The 15,643-nt window shown below is 34.1% G+C and overlaps 3 protein-coding genes across 4 annotated transcripts; all 3 read left to right on the top strand.

The window, feature by feature from the left end:
- The first annotated feature begins 397 nt into the window (after positions 1-397).
- On the top strand, positions 398-1,376 carry LOC107057710 (uncharacterized protein At1g18380-like). The gene has a single exon (XM_015306259.1). It carries the CDS (start codon positions 398-400, stop codon positions 1,229-1,231), a length of 834 nt encoding a protein of 277 aa, XP_015161745.1. The 3' UTR covers positions 1,232-1,376.
- A 1,901-nt stretch (positions 1,377-3,277) lies between these two features.
- Positions 3,278-4,629, top strand: LOC102599227 (probable receptor-like protein kinase At5g39020). Its single transcript, XM_015306260.1, has 2 exons — positions 3,278-3,386; positions 3,467-4,629. The coding sequence occupies exon 2, from the start codon at positions 3,508-3,510 to the stop codon at positions 4,627-4,629; it is 1,122 nt and encodes a 373-aa protein (XP_015161746.1). The 5' UTR covers positions 3,278-3,386; positions 3,467-3,507.
- A 2,406-nt stretch (positions 4,630-7,035) lies between these two features.
- LOC102584343 (probable serine/threonine-protein kinase At1g18390) lies at positions 7,036-14,959 on the top strand. 2 transcript variants are annotated; one of them, XM_006341517.2, is made up of 4 exons: positions 7,036-8,116; positions 13,330-13,365; positions 13,453-13,713; positions 13,822-14,959. In XM_006341517.2, the coding sequence occupies exons 1-4, from the start codon at positions 7,345-7,347 to the stop codon at positions 14,754-14,756; spliced, it is 2,004 nt and encodes a 667-aa protein (XP_006341579.1). In that variant the 5' UTR covers positions 7,036-7,344; the 3' UTR covers positions 14,757-14,959. The 2 variants fall into 2 exon arrangements, with proteins under 2 accessions (XP_006341579.1, XP_006341577.1); XM_006341515.2 differs by lacking the exon at positions 7,036-8,116 and adding an exon at positions 9,687-11,897.
- The last annotated feature ends 684 nt before the right edge of the window (positions 14,960-15,643 follow it).

Raw genomic sequence — 15,643 nt, forward strand, 5'->3', positions numbered from 1 at the left:
TCCTAATTTATGTGATATGGATAAAATTACAAAATTAACCCTTTTAAAATGTCTTTCAGATATTTTAAGTTGTTAATTATTATTATTTATAATATTTTTTTGGTAATTTTAAAATGATACATATTATTTTTTCTATCATGATATATGTAACCCTCATAGAATTCTGAGAGTCAACCTATTTTATTATATATCTTTTAAATATTTTAAGTAATTTGTAAATAATTTATTAAGATAATTTTTAAGTCATTTGTAAATAGTAGAATGTCCCATCATAAACTCCTTTTTATTATATAGTAGAATAGAAAATAATAAGAGAAAAATCTAGTAATTCCACATGTCAAGTTAATGGGTAGCCTCAACTCCCACTTATTAGAGGCAAAACTTTTCTAGTACCAGCATGAGCCCACCTAGTCACTCTTTGATGAGTTCTCACAAATGCATGATCAAAGCTTACTTCTTTCACTCCATCATCACCATCCTATGCTTCTTGAACACGTCCTCGCCATCGTATGGCCAAGAGGATAAACAGTATTCCACTTGTAATAGCTCCTACACCTGTGGGAATATTCAAAATATCAGCTTTCCTTTCTGGGGAGGTGATCGACCTCAAGAATGTGGTCTTCCACAATTCGAGCTTGCATGTGAAGCCAATCAGGATCCCCTTATACATATCGATGGGCATAATTTCCGCGTACTTGACATCAATGGAGACAATCAAACAATGAGAATTGCACGAAATGATCTTGAGGATGACATTTGTCCTGATAGACTCGGTAACACTAGCTTTAATGATCCCCTATTACGCTATGGTCCTGATTTTGGGATTCTCATCCTGTTCTATGCTTGTCCTTTCGATATACCTTCTGAATCGAAAAAATTCACCTTCAGCTGCAATAACACCGGAGAGTCCAGTCATGGTTTCTATCCAGATCAGTCATTTATATCATTCTGGGGACCAAAGTATGGGAGTTGTGAGCGAAATGTCATAGTTCCTGTGTTGTTAACGGCATTTAAGCGGTTCCAAGACCAAGGAAGTACGAAAATATTGGAGCTATTGAAGCAAGGTTTTGATGTGGTTTACAACAAAAGTGTATTATGTCTGGCTTGTGAGAGATCAGGTGGATTATGTTGGTCAGAGACAGATTTTGCGGAGCCATCTTGCCTTTGTCAGGATCGAACTTATTCTTACAACTGCGGTTATAGATTACTGGCTCAAGGTGTGTTTAATTAATCTCCCTATTCCCTAATCTAGCTTAGTTCAGTTTACCAAATATTACTTGAATTCAATTGGCAGCTAAGAGTTTTAGTACTGAACTTCTGAAACCACTATTTTTTTTCCTGTTGAAATAAGTACCATGATGAAATTGCAGTGCCGTCTCGACCATAAAGCCACTAAAGCAATGGCTTGGGGCGCCAATTTTTTTGGGGCCTTCATTTTCTCTCAAAGATAAAAATACATGTATTGATAAATTTGAAAATAATTTTTGTATAGAAAATTTAATTGAGAAATTGAATATTGTTTAGTTGATTGTAGTGTCTTTTCTAGATTCTTATGTGGCTAGTTAATTGTAGTATCATTTCTAGTTTCGTATGTGGCTATCTATTTTGTTGTCTAGGTCATTTATATTGTGACGATTATCATGAACCAACAATATTGTGTTCGTATACTTACTTTTCTTTATTCTCCTTTCACTATTTTTTATTCTTTCATTATTGAATATTCTTAAGTCTCTCAAACGTTTAAACATTCAAACATTCTACATTACGTGATATCTATTGTTATGTGTTTATAAAAAGATCAAATTTATTTTTGGTATCTTATTCATATTTCAAGCCACTGGGAATGTTGTTGTTGTTGTTGTATTCATATTTCAAGCACTAAAACTAATCAACACTATTTTAATATTATTTATTAACTTATCAAATTCATCGCTACACTATTTTAATATCATCATATTTAGAGCCGTCAATATGGGCTAGGCCCGGCCTAACCCTTGATTTGACAGGGCTGGGCTATGATTTTTGGAGCCCATTTAAGAAAAGAGATTTTTAGCCCGGCCTGAATAAGCCTGCCAATTTGTGGGGCTTGAGAAATATTGATAGGGCCGGCTCGTGGGCCGAATAAAAATTAATTTAAAAATAAAAATAAAATAGCGTTTTAAAAATAACAAGAGTCTAAACTCAAAATCTGTTTAAAGTTTAAAATATTACAATTTAAATACAAATTATATTTATAAAATATGAAATACATAAAATAAAAATTCTCTAAAATTTCTAGGGATTCACTACATAGGTCATTGCCTATGGAATATTTGTCATAGTTTTTGTGTATTTTTATGATCAATGAAAAATAATTAGGTTAATATTTCTATTCAGCTATTTATGTTTTTACTTTGAAATCAAACTTAATAAATATTATAAAAATAATTTTATTTGTGTATTTGATTAGCAAGTAATAACACTAACACCATGTAATATTGTCTTGTCGATATTTATGATAATATTTTTAAATTATAATTTAATTTAGAAAATTATATAAAAAAATATTTTTAAGAAAAGAGGGTTGGCCCGTATCTTACGTACTTGTGGGCTGGGCCAACCATTTTCTAGCCCACACAAAAAAGGATAAGCCCGGCCTGACCCGTCAAATTTCAAAGCTTGTATGGGGTGGGTCAGCCCATATTGACAACTCTAATCATATTTTTAAAATTTTGAGTCATGTTTTATTATTTCGACTTTTTTTTTTTTGGAACCTCAAGATAACCCACGGCCACTACAACCTCTGCAATTCGGGTGAGCACTTTGTGCGCACTGGGTAAACCCCCTGTAATAGCCTGCAAACCACACAGAGAATGTATACCGCACTAGGCAAGCCCTATGGGACTGGCTCGACTCAGAAGACGTAGGATTACACTAGTATATTATAATTATTCAATTTATATTTATCAACTAAAAAAATTAGGGCCTCTTTATAATGTTTGGCTTTAGGCCCAAACTTGTTGAGACGACCCTGATGAAATGTGTGATCATCTCAACTTAAAACTTAAGTTATTAGAAAGAACACATTTTTATTAGTTAATTATATTCTCAACATTTCTGCATTAGGGTCGAGATTATGCCTGAATAACAGAAGGCACTGTGGTGCGCGGTTAATGAATCCAACTCCAAAGCAGAACATGTCGTCATGGTAAATCTAGAATCTATAAGTCTTACACGTTTGACTATAATTCCATTGGACTAAAACAAAATCTTCTTCCTTCGTTATAGATGTTGATGATTTGTTATACTACCAGAAGATCCTTTATTATGGTTCTATATCAATTCATCACTTGTTTATTTCTGCATTACAGGCAATAATAGACATATCTCGGTGAAGATAGCCATAGGTAATTATCTTTATGACCTTGTTCATGTTATATTGTCCCCACAACATATAGATGAGACTCTTTTTTCATCTGGTTAACAGGTATCTCTTCTGCTGGGATTGGAATAATATTAATCTGCTACATGATCTACTGGTTTGTCTTTAAGAAATCATCTGCTACATGCCTTTTGTTACCAAAGCAGAGGAGGGAACATCAGAATGTTGAGGCCTTCCTCCGGCAATATGGATCCCTTGCCCCTAAGGTATACAGCTATTCAGACATTAGGAAAATGACAAATTCACTTCAAGAGAAACTTGGACAAGGGGGTTATGGAGGGGTCTATAAAGGTAACCTTAACGGCCGTCCTGTTGCTGTAAAGATTTTAAATTCTACCAAAGGGAATGGAGAAGACTTTATCAACGAAGTTGCAAGCATCAGTAGAACTTCACATGTGAACATAGTTACTCTGTTGGGATTCTGTTTCAATGGTCGAGAAAGAGCTCTTATTTATGAATTCATGCCCAATGGATCACTCGATCAACACATTTATGGTGAAGATTCTAAGTTGGGATGGGAAAAGTTGTACGAAATTGCACTTGGGATAGCTCGAGGACTGGAGTATTTGCACCGAGGGTGCAATGCACGAATACTGCATTTCGATATAAAACCTCACAACATCCTTCTTGATGAGGACTTTTGCCCCAAGATATCTGATTTTGGCTTAGCTAAACTATGCCTTCAGAAAGAAAGCATGATATCAATGTTGGAAGCAAGAGGAACCATTGGTTACATTGCTCCGGAAGTATTCAGTAGAAATTTTGGAGGCGTCTCACACAAATCCGATGTTTACAGCTATGGAATGATGGTTCTTGAAATGGTTGGAGGAAGGAGGAACTACAGTGCTGAAAGAAGTCATCATAGTGAAATATACTTCCCGCGTTGGGCTTATCAACGCCTTGTGACAGCTGAAGACTTGAATATACAATGCATCAAGACCAAAGAAGACGAAGAAATTGCTAAGAAGATGATACTAGTAGGCTTGTGGTGCATTCAAACTGATCCCTCACAAAGGCCACCAATGAGTAAGGCAATTGAAATGCTTGAAGGTAACTTAGAGGCCATCCAATTTCCACCAAAGCCTTTTATATGTTCTCCCTCGCGATCAGAAGGATCATCGATGATCCCTTTGGGGAAGCCAACAAAGCCCTTTGTATATTCTTCTTCGAGTTCAACACTTGATTCTACAGAACATTTGGTTATATAATCTTTTATAAATTTGTTTTTGGTTTTATGTTCTCGATACAGTTCGGTTATTTTTTAAAAAAATTATACCATTTCAATTTTTTGGATTTTTTTATAATACATAATCAAAATTAGATTTTTTAAAATCATCCTAATTATATCGATTTATCTTCGATATTGGTACGCAGTGGCGGAGCCACCTTACAATGAGGGGGGTCATCCGACCCCCCTTTGGCGGAAAATTATATGATTTATACATGGTTAAAATAATTTTTTAGGTATATATAGTAGATGTCGACCCCCCTTCGGTTACTTCGTGTGTCTATTTTTTTAGATTTTGAACCCCCTTACTGAAAATCCTAGCTCCGCCACTATTGGTACGGTTCGATTAATTTTTGGTTTTTCTTTTTACTTTTAAAGTATCACCTCAAAATTATTAAAATAGTTTTTTCGCAAGTGTGTTCTTGAAGAATCACTTTAATTCTTCACCAAGAAATTAAGAATGTAAAACCTTGTTACTGTATTATTTGATATTAAACTTTTAATAGGAGTGTTTGCAAAAGTTTTGCTAGTATTTTTTTTTTAAACTTGATTAATGAAAAACTAATTAAAGGACAAAGGCGTAGAGTCGTCACCAGAGGTTTAGGACCTAGGTTATATTTATATTTCAAAAAATGTTAGAAAATATATTTATATAAAATATAACATGTTGTTAATATATAAATATATTATACTTATTCGGTTCGATTTGAGATTTTTCTGTTTTCTTTTATAAATTTAAAAGATCATTCCAATTATTCGATACAATATACACTTAAATAAAAATCTAGAATTTTAATTCAGTCTATTTAATATTGACACCCTGTAAAGGGATTTTGTGTTTATGAAGAAGAGTGAAACATATGTGCGTGCGTCACGTCGTGTATAAATTATGAAAACGAGTGCCTAGTCAACTGTGGTCAGCAGTGTTTTAGTGCAGAACAAGAGAAAGGGGAAAAAAAAGGAAAGAAAAATTATAAGGAGAAAAATATACAAAGAAAATTTTGTAAACAAAATATAAAATCCTACTAATACTTTGTTAAAAAGTTATACTAATATTATTTATATTGAGAATAAAATCAACCAAATGAACAGAGACAAATTTAATATTTAAAAGTTTATGAATTTTAAATTTTAGTTTTTTAAAGTTACTAGATTCTATCAATTTATATTTTATAAATATCGAATTATTTTTAAGATAAATATTAATTGAGTTAATAATTGAATTTTGTCTAACGCTGTACCATAAGGAACACATTGTTCGTACTTTGTCGTCATTGGCACTTTATAGTGGACAAACAATACCAAAATATATCTATAGTCACATGGCCGCGTGAAACGTGAGATGTTCTAAATCCAATTTACGTGTGTGTGTAATAGAGAAAAAATGTCTATTTTTTCATATTTAATCAGTTAAAATGTTACTTTCCATCTCAATTTATGTGACATTTTTCAGATTTCTAGATTCAAACAAATTTAGTTTTGATGGTAAATTTTTCAAATATCTTTTAAATATTTTGAATTGTCAATTATTATGACTTATGGTATTTTATACGTAGTTTACAAATATATAAATTTCATTTCAAAAAATTTGAAGATTTCATGCGTAAATTTTCGATCAAAATTAAAGTGTTTGACTCTCGAAAAAACGAAAAAGTGTCTATAAATTGGGATAGAGAATGTACGAAACATCTTTTTTTGAAAAATAAAATTCTTAAAAATGAGAATGATTTTTCTAATGAAATTAGGAAAAACAAATTTCACAAGTGACATTTCAAATTTCTTGTGTTCGAACCCCGGCCTCCCCAACAACCAAAACCCCCAATCCCCTTCCCTTGACCATCCTCTCCCCGTCCTCTCCCCACCACCCTTGATCACCCCATTCTCCTCTCCGATAGTGTTTTACTAGATTACATAAAAATACTTTTGACATGATATCTTTTTTACTTAAATAAAACAAACCAAAAAATACTTTCCTAATGTTGCATGGGAAAACATTTTCTTTTATACCATTTTCTTTCACAACTTCAAATTTCAAAATTTACTTTTATAAGCAACCTCAAACACTCATTTTTTTAAGTATCAATTAAAGGTATGATAAAACGCTAGTTAAATTAACATTCAAATGTCGCCTCGTCTCTAATCTCTATTTCTATTTTTAGTGCTACACTGCTGTAATCCTCTTTGATTACTTTCTGTACCTTAATTGCAATTTACAGATAAAAGGAAACTCTTTGTATTGTACTGTAAAAAGAGAAGTTGCCTTGCAATTTCCTTCTCTCATTTTTTTCCTCTTTTAGTTGACGTCGTAATTTGACCATCTTTTTCTTGTGCAGTATTTTGAAATCATCTCACCTTCTTCCTGCATTCTTTATGTTTTCCCTAATACATAAAATATAACTAAGGTCTTAAAAAAAGTAATTCCACTAAAGTCAATACCTGTATTAAGAAATCCAACTCTCAATAACAAATGACAAAATAGTTTGGTGCCTATCCATTAGACTATAAAGCTTTACAACCTCCAAAAATTCAACATTTCATACTTCATGTTGACAAAAATATATACTTCTTTCGTTCTAATTTATGTGGCGATGTTCGAATTTTGAGAGTGTTATTACATTTGAAGCTGCAAAAGTTTATACTACTACTATCTCATGTATACCAATCAGCTTTGCAATTTGTTTGATATCAATTGATCATGTTTCAAAATCAATCAATCTGCTTCTTCTACTACTACTTTTTTGTGTCTCTGTTTTTCTCCTTCGTCAGATCCAGTGCAAATAATGATACTTCCTTGAAGTATGCATTTTGTCCTAAATCAACCTGCAATGGTGTTGAAATTTCATATCCATTCTGGAGACTTGACAATTACAACGCCAGCGCTCCTCAGTACTGTGGTTATCCGGGATTTGGAATCAATTGCACAAAAAATCAACCGCTTCCGATTATTTACCTTCCAGGCGATGCTTTCTACGTCAAAAGTATAGATTATAAAAGCTATTCTCTCGCTCTAGTGGACGCTGATGTTTTCAACGAGAAATGCCCTAGAGCACGTCACAACCTTACATTGGAGAAATTGCCGTTGAAGTTTTCCGATTCCGCTTTGGAACTTACCTTCTATTTCAATTGTACGGAACCTCTACCTGATTCTCTTCCCGCAGAATGCTTAAAATCAAATGGAAACAGGACGCATTTCTACGTTGGGGAAACTGAGCCAGACGATTTGAACTGGTTTGGGATTTGTGAAGAGAAAGTGGTGGCGACGGTGACGGAGAGGAGAAGCTTCCAGAACGATGATTGGATTGGAGGATTTGGTGCGGCCATGGAAGACGGTTTCGTGCTGGACTGGCGGAGCGCGGCGGAGTGCGGCCAGTGTGAGGATTCAGACGGGAGGTGCGGTTATAACAATTCAACCCATAACCTTTTGTGCTATTGCCAAGATGGTACCGTTAAGTTTAAACATTGCAAAGGTACACCCAAAACTCTTGCTATTTATCTTTCCTCATTCTTATAGAACATTGTATTTGCCGCTAAATTTTCATAATTTGCTTAAATCTAGCTATAATTATCTTATATTTTTTATATAAGAAAAATCGAATCCCTTTATTCTTAGAAATTGAACTCAAAAATTTTAATTATAAGTAAAAAAAAGTTGTTATTGAATCAAGGTTCGTAAACTTGCCTTAAAACCTAAAGGTGATAAGTCAAGACGTGTTCCATAAATTTAGAGGTCATTTGGTTATGGGTTAGGAAGAGAATTATTTATGTATCAAATTAGCATAGTGAAAACTTGAAACCATATTTAGTAGCTTGTTAGTTGTTTATACAAAATTTAGCACGTCAAATATGATGTTTAGTTATCATTTTACAATCTCATATAAATAAAATATGTATAAATTATGAATCAACTTATATCTTATTTTATAGTACAAAATAGAAGATGAAATAATCAATGTAATTAATCTTTGCATTATTAACCGAGGACCAATCAATCTCTTATAAAATAAATAATAAATAAAATATAAAAGGGTCACAGTCTTTCCTGTTCAAGAAGATTGATACAAAGGTTTGATCACTTATTTTTTCCAACTAATGCTATTTAATTTAATCTAGAAAAAGTCCAATGTTGTGATTCCATAGTTGGCGTACGTGTTTAGTCATTATCATATTATCTTATTTAATACGCGAATCAGCCAATGGTAACAAGTTTTTTTGAGTATAGCTGATGTTAGTATTTGACTTTAATTCTAATTTTTGCATACTTTGAATTCAAAAGAATCAAAATGCATAGTTTATAATTTTAAATTTTTTGCTTACTTTGAATTCAAAATGCATAGTTTATTGCGTCTAAAATCTGAAACAAGATTGAATTTTCCAGAAAGAGAGCCAAAAATGAAGGGGCTACTGCGAATATACTGAATTGAAAGGCCCATTAAAGATTGGGCTAGTGGCTAAGGATGCCAAACTAAGCCCAAAAATAAAGGTCCCGCCCAACTTGCGATTTTGATTTAGGGAAGACAGAAAAAAAGTGGGTTGAAATTAAGGGTATGTTTGCTACGAAGGAAAATGTTTTCCTGGAAAACAAGTAGATTTTTGACTTATTTTCTCATGTTTGGTTGGTGACTAGAAAAAAATAATTCTGGGAAAGATTTTTTACTGTTTGATTTATGAATGAAAATTATTTTTGAGAAAATATCTTTTATTTTTACTAGAGAGTAGAAAATAATTCTTGAATTGAAATTGAAAATATTTTTAAAAAAATAAACTTAATTTTATTTGGGGAGGGTGGGATGGGGAGGGTCGCGGGTAGGGTGGGGGTAGGGGTGAGATGGGTAAAAAAATAAAACATCAAAGTTGAATAATATATTTTTAAAAAAGCTTTAAATTTATTTTTTTCAACAAAAAAATTGTATTGAAGTTGGAGGAAAGTTTTGGAAAATGTTTTCCTTACTTTTTGAAGGGAAGTCATTTTCCTTGAATTTGAGGAAAATATTTTACCCAACCAAACATGAGAAAATTGAAAAACATTTTCATACCAAACACACCCTAAGAATTAAACTAGGGTAAGCTGAAAACTATTTTAAAATGGTGAATAATTGAATGAGTTACAATATAGGAAATCTACCTATTTAGACAATCATCCTTACCATAGCTACTAAATTTCACTATACTTTAGAATAATTACATCATCTCTCGCTCCTTCTCGGATAGATCAGTGGATATTAATACTCGATACACAAATACATGAAATTATGAAACACAAATACAAAGAAGTAGAGGAACGAGAGAGGGAGAGAAGTGAGATATATTCGTTAGATATAGTATATCTAGAGGAAAATATTCGATATCTAGAGACAACTCGGACAAAATACGTAATTATTATTGAAACTATGGATGCGTTGAGTAATTAGCATCTATACTAGTGTGCTTTATAAAAGTTGTTCAATTTACCCATTATTAAATTATCTTAAGCTCAATTCATAAAAATCTAAGATGGATTGAGCGGGTCCTTTTTTTGGGCTTAGTTTGACACCCCTAGGCTAACCCACTTTAACCTATCCAATTTCAGGCCAACTGCTCATTTTATACCCCTAGGCTAGCCCATTTGTTTTAGGACAAATCCATGAAAATTAGGGAAGAAAATTAGAAAAGATGACAACAATTGCGTTAGAACCTTACGCTTATGTGATGCAGTGCGAACTACAACTCAAGTCGCAGTTTCTCTCTTCAGCACGACCCAAAAGAACTTTTTATATATATATAAATAAATAATATATACTATAAAAAGAAGCCTTGTTTGTAGACAAAATTCAGGTTTCTGAGTGTCATGGTCTAAAATAGCCTCTACCCCTTTTTATTACTCCTGTAATATTCTGACTATCAACTTCACAAAATGCCAAAAAATATTTTAAAACCTTAATAATATACAAATTGTCAACAGGTGCATATGAATATGATGCGATTTTTGGAATTTTATATTCCACTCAAAGAAAGAATTCTCAAACACACATGTCCTTTTCTTGTTCAAGAGTTTCCGCCTCTTTTCCTTTTTTTACTTTGTTTTCTTTCATCTAGACCTGTAATTTTTAGTCTGCGGAAAGTTTCAGCTTTCAAGGTTATTGAATGGAAGTTACCAATAAGATTGGTGTAAAATATTTATCCCTTTTTTATTCATTTGAAATTTCTCCTTCTAGTTGTGAACAAATGAAACTTATTATCGTCCCACTCGTCTAAGTTGAAAAGTGAAATTTTCTATAGTAAAATAATCACAGAAAAGTCTTATAAAGCATGAGCAGCCATTTCTTTTTTCGTTTATAACAATTCTCAAGTTTGTCATCTTTTGTTAGTCAAAACTGGATTAACTTTGACACTTGAACAACTCAATTGAATCATATATTTTGCCAAACTCTTCTAATACATAGGTTCTCCAACCAACATAGTCTATCATTGATGAGTTCTCACAAATGCATGCTCAAAACTTCCCTCTTCCTCTGCTCCATTCCATCATCTCCTTCCTATGCTTCTTGATCACGTCCTCGCCATCCTATGGCCAAGAGGATAAACAGTATTCCACTTGTAATAGCTCCTACACCTGTGGGAATATTCAAAATATCAGCTTCCCTTTCTGGGGTGGCGATCGACCTCAAGAATGTGGTCTTCCACAATTCAAGCTTACATGTGAAGCCAATCAGGATCCCCTTATACATATCGATGGTCATAATTTTCGCGTACTTGGCATCAATGGAGACAATCAAACCATGAGAATTGCACGAAATGATCTTGAGGAAGACATTTGTCCTGATAGATTCGGTAACACTAGCTTTAATGATCCCCTATTACGCTATGGTCCTGACTTTGGGATTCTCATCCTGTTCTATGCTTGTCCTTTTGATATACCTTCTGAATGGAAAAATTTCACCTTTAGCTGCAATAACACTGGAGAGTCCAGTCATGGTTTCTATCCAGATCAGTCATTTATATCATTCTGGGGACCGCAGTATGGGAGTTGTGAGCGTAATGTCATAGTTCCTGTGTTGTTAACGGCATTTAAGCGGTTCCAAGACCAAGGAAGTACGAAAATATTGGAGCTATTGAAGCAAGGGTTTGATGTGGTTTACAACAAAAGCCTAGTATGCATGGCTTGTGAGAGATCAGGGGGGTTATGTTGGTCAGAAACAGATTTTGCAGAGCCAACTTGCCTTTGTCGGGACCGGACTTATTCCTATTACTGCGGTTTTGTACAGGAACAAGGTGTGTTCCATCTCTAACTTATCTTTTTTGCCAAAAATTAGTCGAACCTAACTGGTAGGTCAGAGTCTTCAACTGTCAAATAAGACTGCCAGAGAAGAGAAAAAAAACCTATAGGCTGCCATGTTTTGGTGGAAACTCCAATTATTTTCACACCTTCCTATTTTATTCCATCCCTTGTAACATTTGTTGGGGCATTCTTTATCATGTTTATGAAGCCCAGATAATAAAATATACTTACAGTTTGCCTAGCACAAGCCCTTTTTGATGATGCCTGTTCTAAGAATTTAGTAGTACTAGGCAGCAGCAAGTTTGTATGTGCTTCACCCAGCAAGATAGGTATATCAAAATTTGTGATCAATGGAGATAACAATGCATTTTTTGAAAGATTAGTTCATTAGTTTAGCAACCGTTTAGCAATGGATTCTATTTTCAAGGAATGAGAATTTCCTAAGGGATTGGTTTTCAAGAATTAGCTGAGATATATGATAGAATGGACATAAAAACACCTATGATATGTGATAGAATTTCCAGAAACCAATGATCCGAAGTGATCATCTCAAGATTCTTGAAAACCATAAATCTGTGAAAGGGAGAAATACAATACTTCTGTACTGAAGACGAGAATTTTGCATTTGCAAGTCTCAGTCAGGGTATTCTTTGCTAGTCCCTAAGGCGCATGTGGATGCTATGACAAAATAAAACAACTTTTTCCCACTCTGTTTCCATGATTTTACTTCTACCAACCTAAGATTTGAATACTTCCCGAATTTCTTTACCTTTCTAGTTCTTCTTGTCTAATCCGTGATTGAAATCTCTAATTCTTTTGCCGCATCTAGAGTCTTTTGACTCTTACCCAGTAGGTGTTGAAGGTGGACTTTAGATGTTAATAAGACTTACAAATTATTTTTCACCTATTCGCCTGACTTCAGTATTCAGGCTTTTCAAAATGTTGTTTTAACAGCAGTTATTTTCCTTGCTTCCTTCTCTTATCTGGTTTTTTTGTTTTCTCCATTTGTAAACTGCGCCAGCAATGCCACAGATTATTGTTTTGTGATTATTCATACTGAGCTTCTAGTGCACTATAACTATGCAGTAGAATTATGCAAGAACCCTGTTTATGCAAAAATGAATTACCAGAACTTCTGCAAAAGGGAATGAGGCTAATATGTCAAGATTGCCTGAATAACAGAGGGCACTATATGTTGTGCTTGAATAACAAATACAACCCTAAACAGAACAACGTTTTCATAGTAAATTCAGAAACTTTAAGTCCAAATCCACGTTTGACTGTGTTTCATAACAGACTAGAAAATAACCACATAATTCCTTTATAAATTAGAAACAGTAAGAAGTTGTATTTATGTCTTTATAATACTACTGGAGATATTTTGTCGTGGTTCTGTATCATCACTTGTTTATGTCTGCATTACAGGTGATAAAAGAGATATCAGAGTGAAGGTTGCCGTAGGTAACTTTCCTTTGACCATGTTCATCATATGATATCCTTCTCTTTAAATGATCAAGAACTTCCTAGTCACATATTTCTCTCTTTCAGGTGTAACTGCAGCTGCATTCACTGCCATTGTGGCATGTGTAATTTTCTTTCTCTATTATCGTCGACAGAAGAAAAGTCATGCTGGTTCGTCTTTGATAACCAGAAGTATCCTTTCCTATCCCTCCTCAACAATGGACCCTGAAAAATCTTCTCACTATTTGGGAGTTCATGTCTTCGACTACAATGAACTGGAAGAAGCCACAAACAGTTTTGATTCCAGCAAAGAGCTAGGAGAAGGTGGATTTGGCACAGTATATAAAGGTAAGAGAAATTATCCTGAAGTGGGCTTTCTCTCACTGCCAACCTGCTACTAAACCTAAACATTTGATCTGATTCATTAACCATATGATTGAACATGACATGTTATAGGTAAACTTCGAGATGGGCGTGTTGTTGCTGTAAAGCGTTTATATGAGAACAACTACAAGAGGGTTGAGCAATTCCGAAATGAAATTGAAATCCTCACTCGTTTGCGCCATCGAAATCTAGTTACCCTTTACGGATGCACATCTCGCCATGGCCGTGAGCTTCTTCTTGTGTATGAATATATTTCCAATGGTACTGTTGCTGATCATCTTCATGGGGAATTCTCAAAGCCTGGATCGCTTTCATGGAATACACGAATGAGCATTTCCATAGAAACGGCAAGCGCGCTAGCCTTTCTCCATAATTCAGAGGTCATTCACCGAGATGTAAAAACTAACAATATCCTCCTAGACAGTAATTTCTGCGTCAAAGTAGCTGATTTTGGATTGTCTCGGCTTTTCCCTACTGATGTTACACATGTCTCAACAGCTCCACAGGGTACCCCTGGATATGTTGATCCCCAGTATCACGAATGCTATCAACTCACCAGTAAAAGTGATGTTTATAGTTTCGGGGTGGTATTAATCGAGCTTATATCCTCTCTGCCAGCTGTTGATATCTGTAGGCATCGACAGGAAATAAATCTATCAAATATGGCAATTAACAAGATTCAGAGCAACGCATTACATGAGCTGGTTGATTCAAATCTTGGTTTTGACTCCAATGACTTGGTAAAGTTGATGATCACTGCCGTGGCAGAGTTGGCTTTCCAGTGTCTTCAGAACGACAGGGATTTGAGACCATCCATGCCAGAGGTTTTGGAAGCTCTACTGGGAATTCAGAGTATGGATAAAACAGCAACAGAAATAGGGAAGCCAAGTCCCGGTGATGATGCTGGATTGTTGAAGAATCACACATTATCTCTCTCACCCGATTCAGTTATTTCAAAATGGACTAGCAGTAGCAGTTCAACAACACATGCTTCCAGTATTGGCTAAGTTTATGCCCTTAGTTTGTCTAGTTTGTGGTTTTCTTGATAGTGATTCTTCAGCCACCTGCTCTATTGGTCGCGGAAGGTGAATTTTAGTGTCTTTCCTTTGAGTACTTTGGACCTTTTTCTATCTTAAAGAGGTTGTACATATCTCGTATGCAGCAATTTAAATTTATCAATACTAATTCAATTCATTTCTTAAATTCTTTAGTTAAATTGTGTAGATACTTGTTCAATTGATCATCTTTGTCATAACAGATTTTGAGTAAGTTTTATCAGGGTGAGTAAATAAGATTATAGTTTGTCTGGTGTAACAGGATATTGCTGTTGAATATATTTGATAAAATTTTTATCTTAATGAGCAAGATTACATTTTGTTGTGCCTTCATTTCATTGCTCAAAACTTAATTATATACAACAACATATCCAAGGTAATTCCATAAGCACTGAGCAGGGTTTGGGTTTGTTTCTGATAAAATGACCCCTTTGTCTTTAAAAAATCTGATTTCAAGTTAGGCACAATCTGATAACTTATTTAAATATCAACACCGCTTACATCTTATTTAAATGTCGATACCACTTAAAAAAATGTCTGTGTACGCCACTGATAAGCAGGGTTTGGGAGGGTAGAATGTATAGAGATCTTACCCCTACCTCATAAAGATAGAGAGGTTGTCTCCGATAGACCTTCTACTCAAGTAAAGCATTTCAAAGCAGTTTGAAAAAGAAAATACAGAAAAGAAAGAAGCAACAACAATGAAGTAGAGCCCTGTGTAAAGCAGTACATAGCATAAAAAAAAAAAAAAAAAGCAGTTACAAAAACAAAATAACTGACATTGTTGAATAGATAAACTTAACAGGAGACAATCATCCGGTGCTGCATAACCTGTAGTG

This window comes from Solanum tuberosum, unplaced genomic scaffold (genome assembly GCF_000226075.1).
Source record: "Solanum tuberosum cultivar DM 1-3 516 R44 unplaced genomic scaffold, SolTub_3.0 scf00026, whole genome shotgun sequence".
NCBI lineage: Eukaryota > Viridiplantae > Streptophyta > Magnoliopsida > Solanales > Solanaceae > Solanum > Solanum tuberosum.

What these genes read in the sequence shown, in the direction of transcription:
- LOC107057710 (XM_015306259.1), top strand. Translation starts at nt 398, where the DNA reads ATGAGCCCACCTAGTCACTCTTTGATGAGTTCTCACAAATGCATGATC.
- LOC102599227 (XM_015306260.1), top strand. Translation starts at nt 3,508, where the DNA reads ATGATCTACTGGTTTGTCTTTAAGAAATCATCTGCTACATGCCTTTTG.
- LOC102584343 (XM_006341515.2), top strand. Translation starts at nt 11,111, where the DNA reads ATGCATGCTCAAAACTTCCCTCTTCCTCTGCTCCATTCCATCATCTCC. An exon ending in CGGTTTTGTACAGGAACAAG is followed by an intron (nt 11,898 to 13,329) that starts GTGTGTTCCATC and finishes TCTGCATTACAG; the next exon opens with GTGATAAAAGAGATATCAGA. An exon ending in ATTTGGCACAGTATATAAAG is followed by an intron (nt 13,714 to 13,821) that starts GTAAGAGAAATT and finishes GACATGTTATAG; the next exon opens with GTAAACTTCGAGATGGGCGT.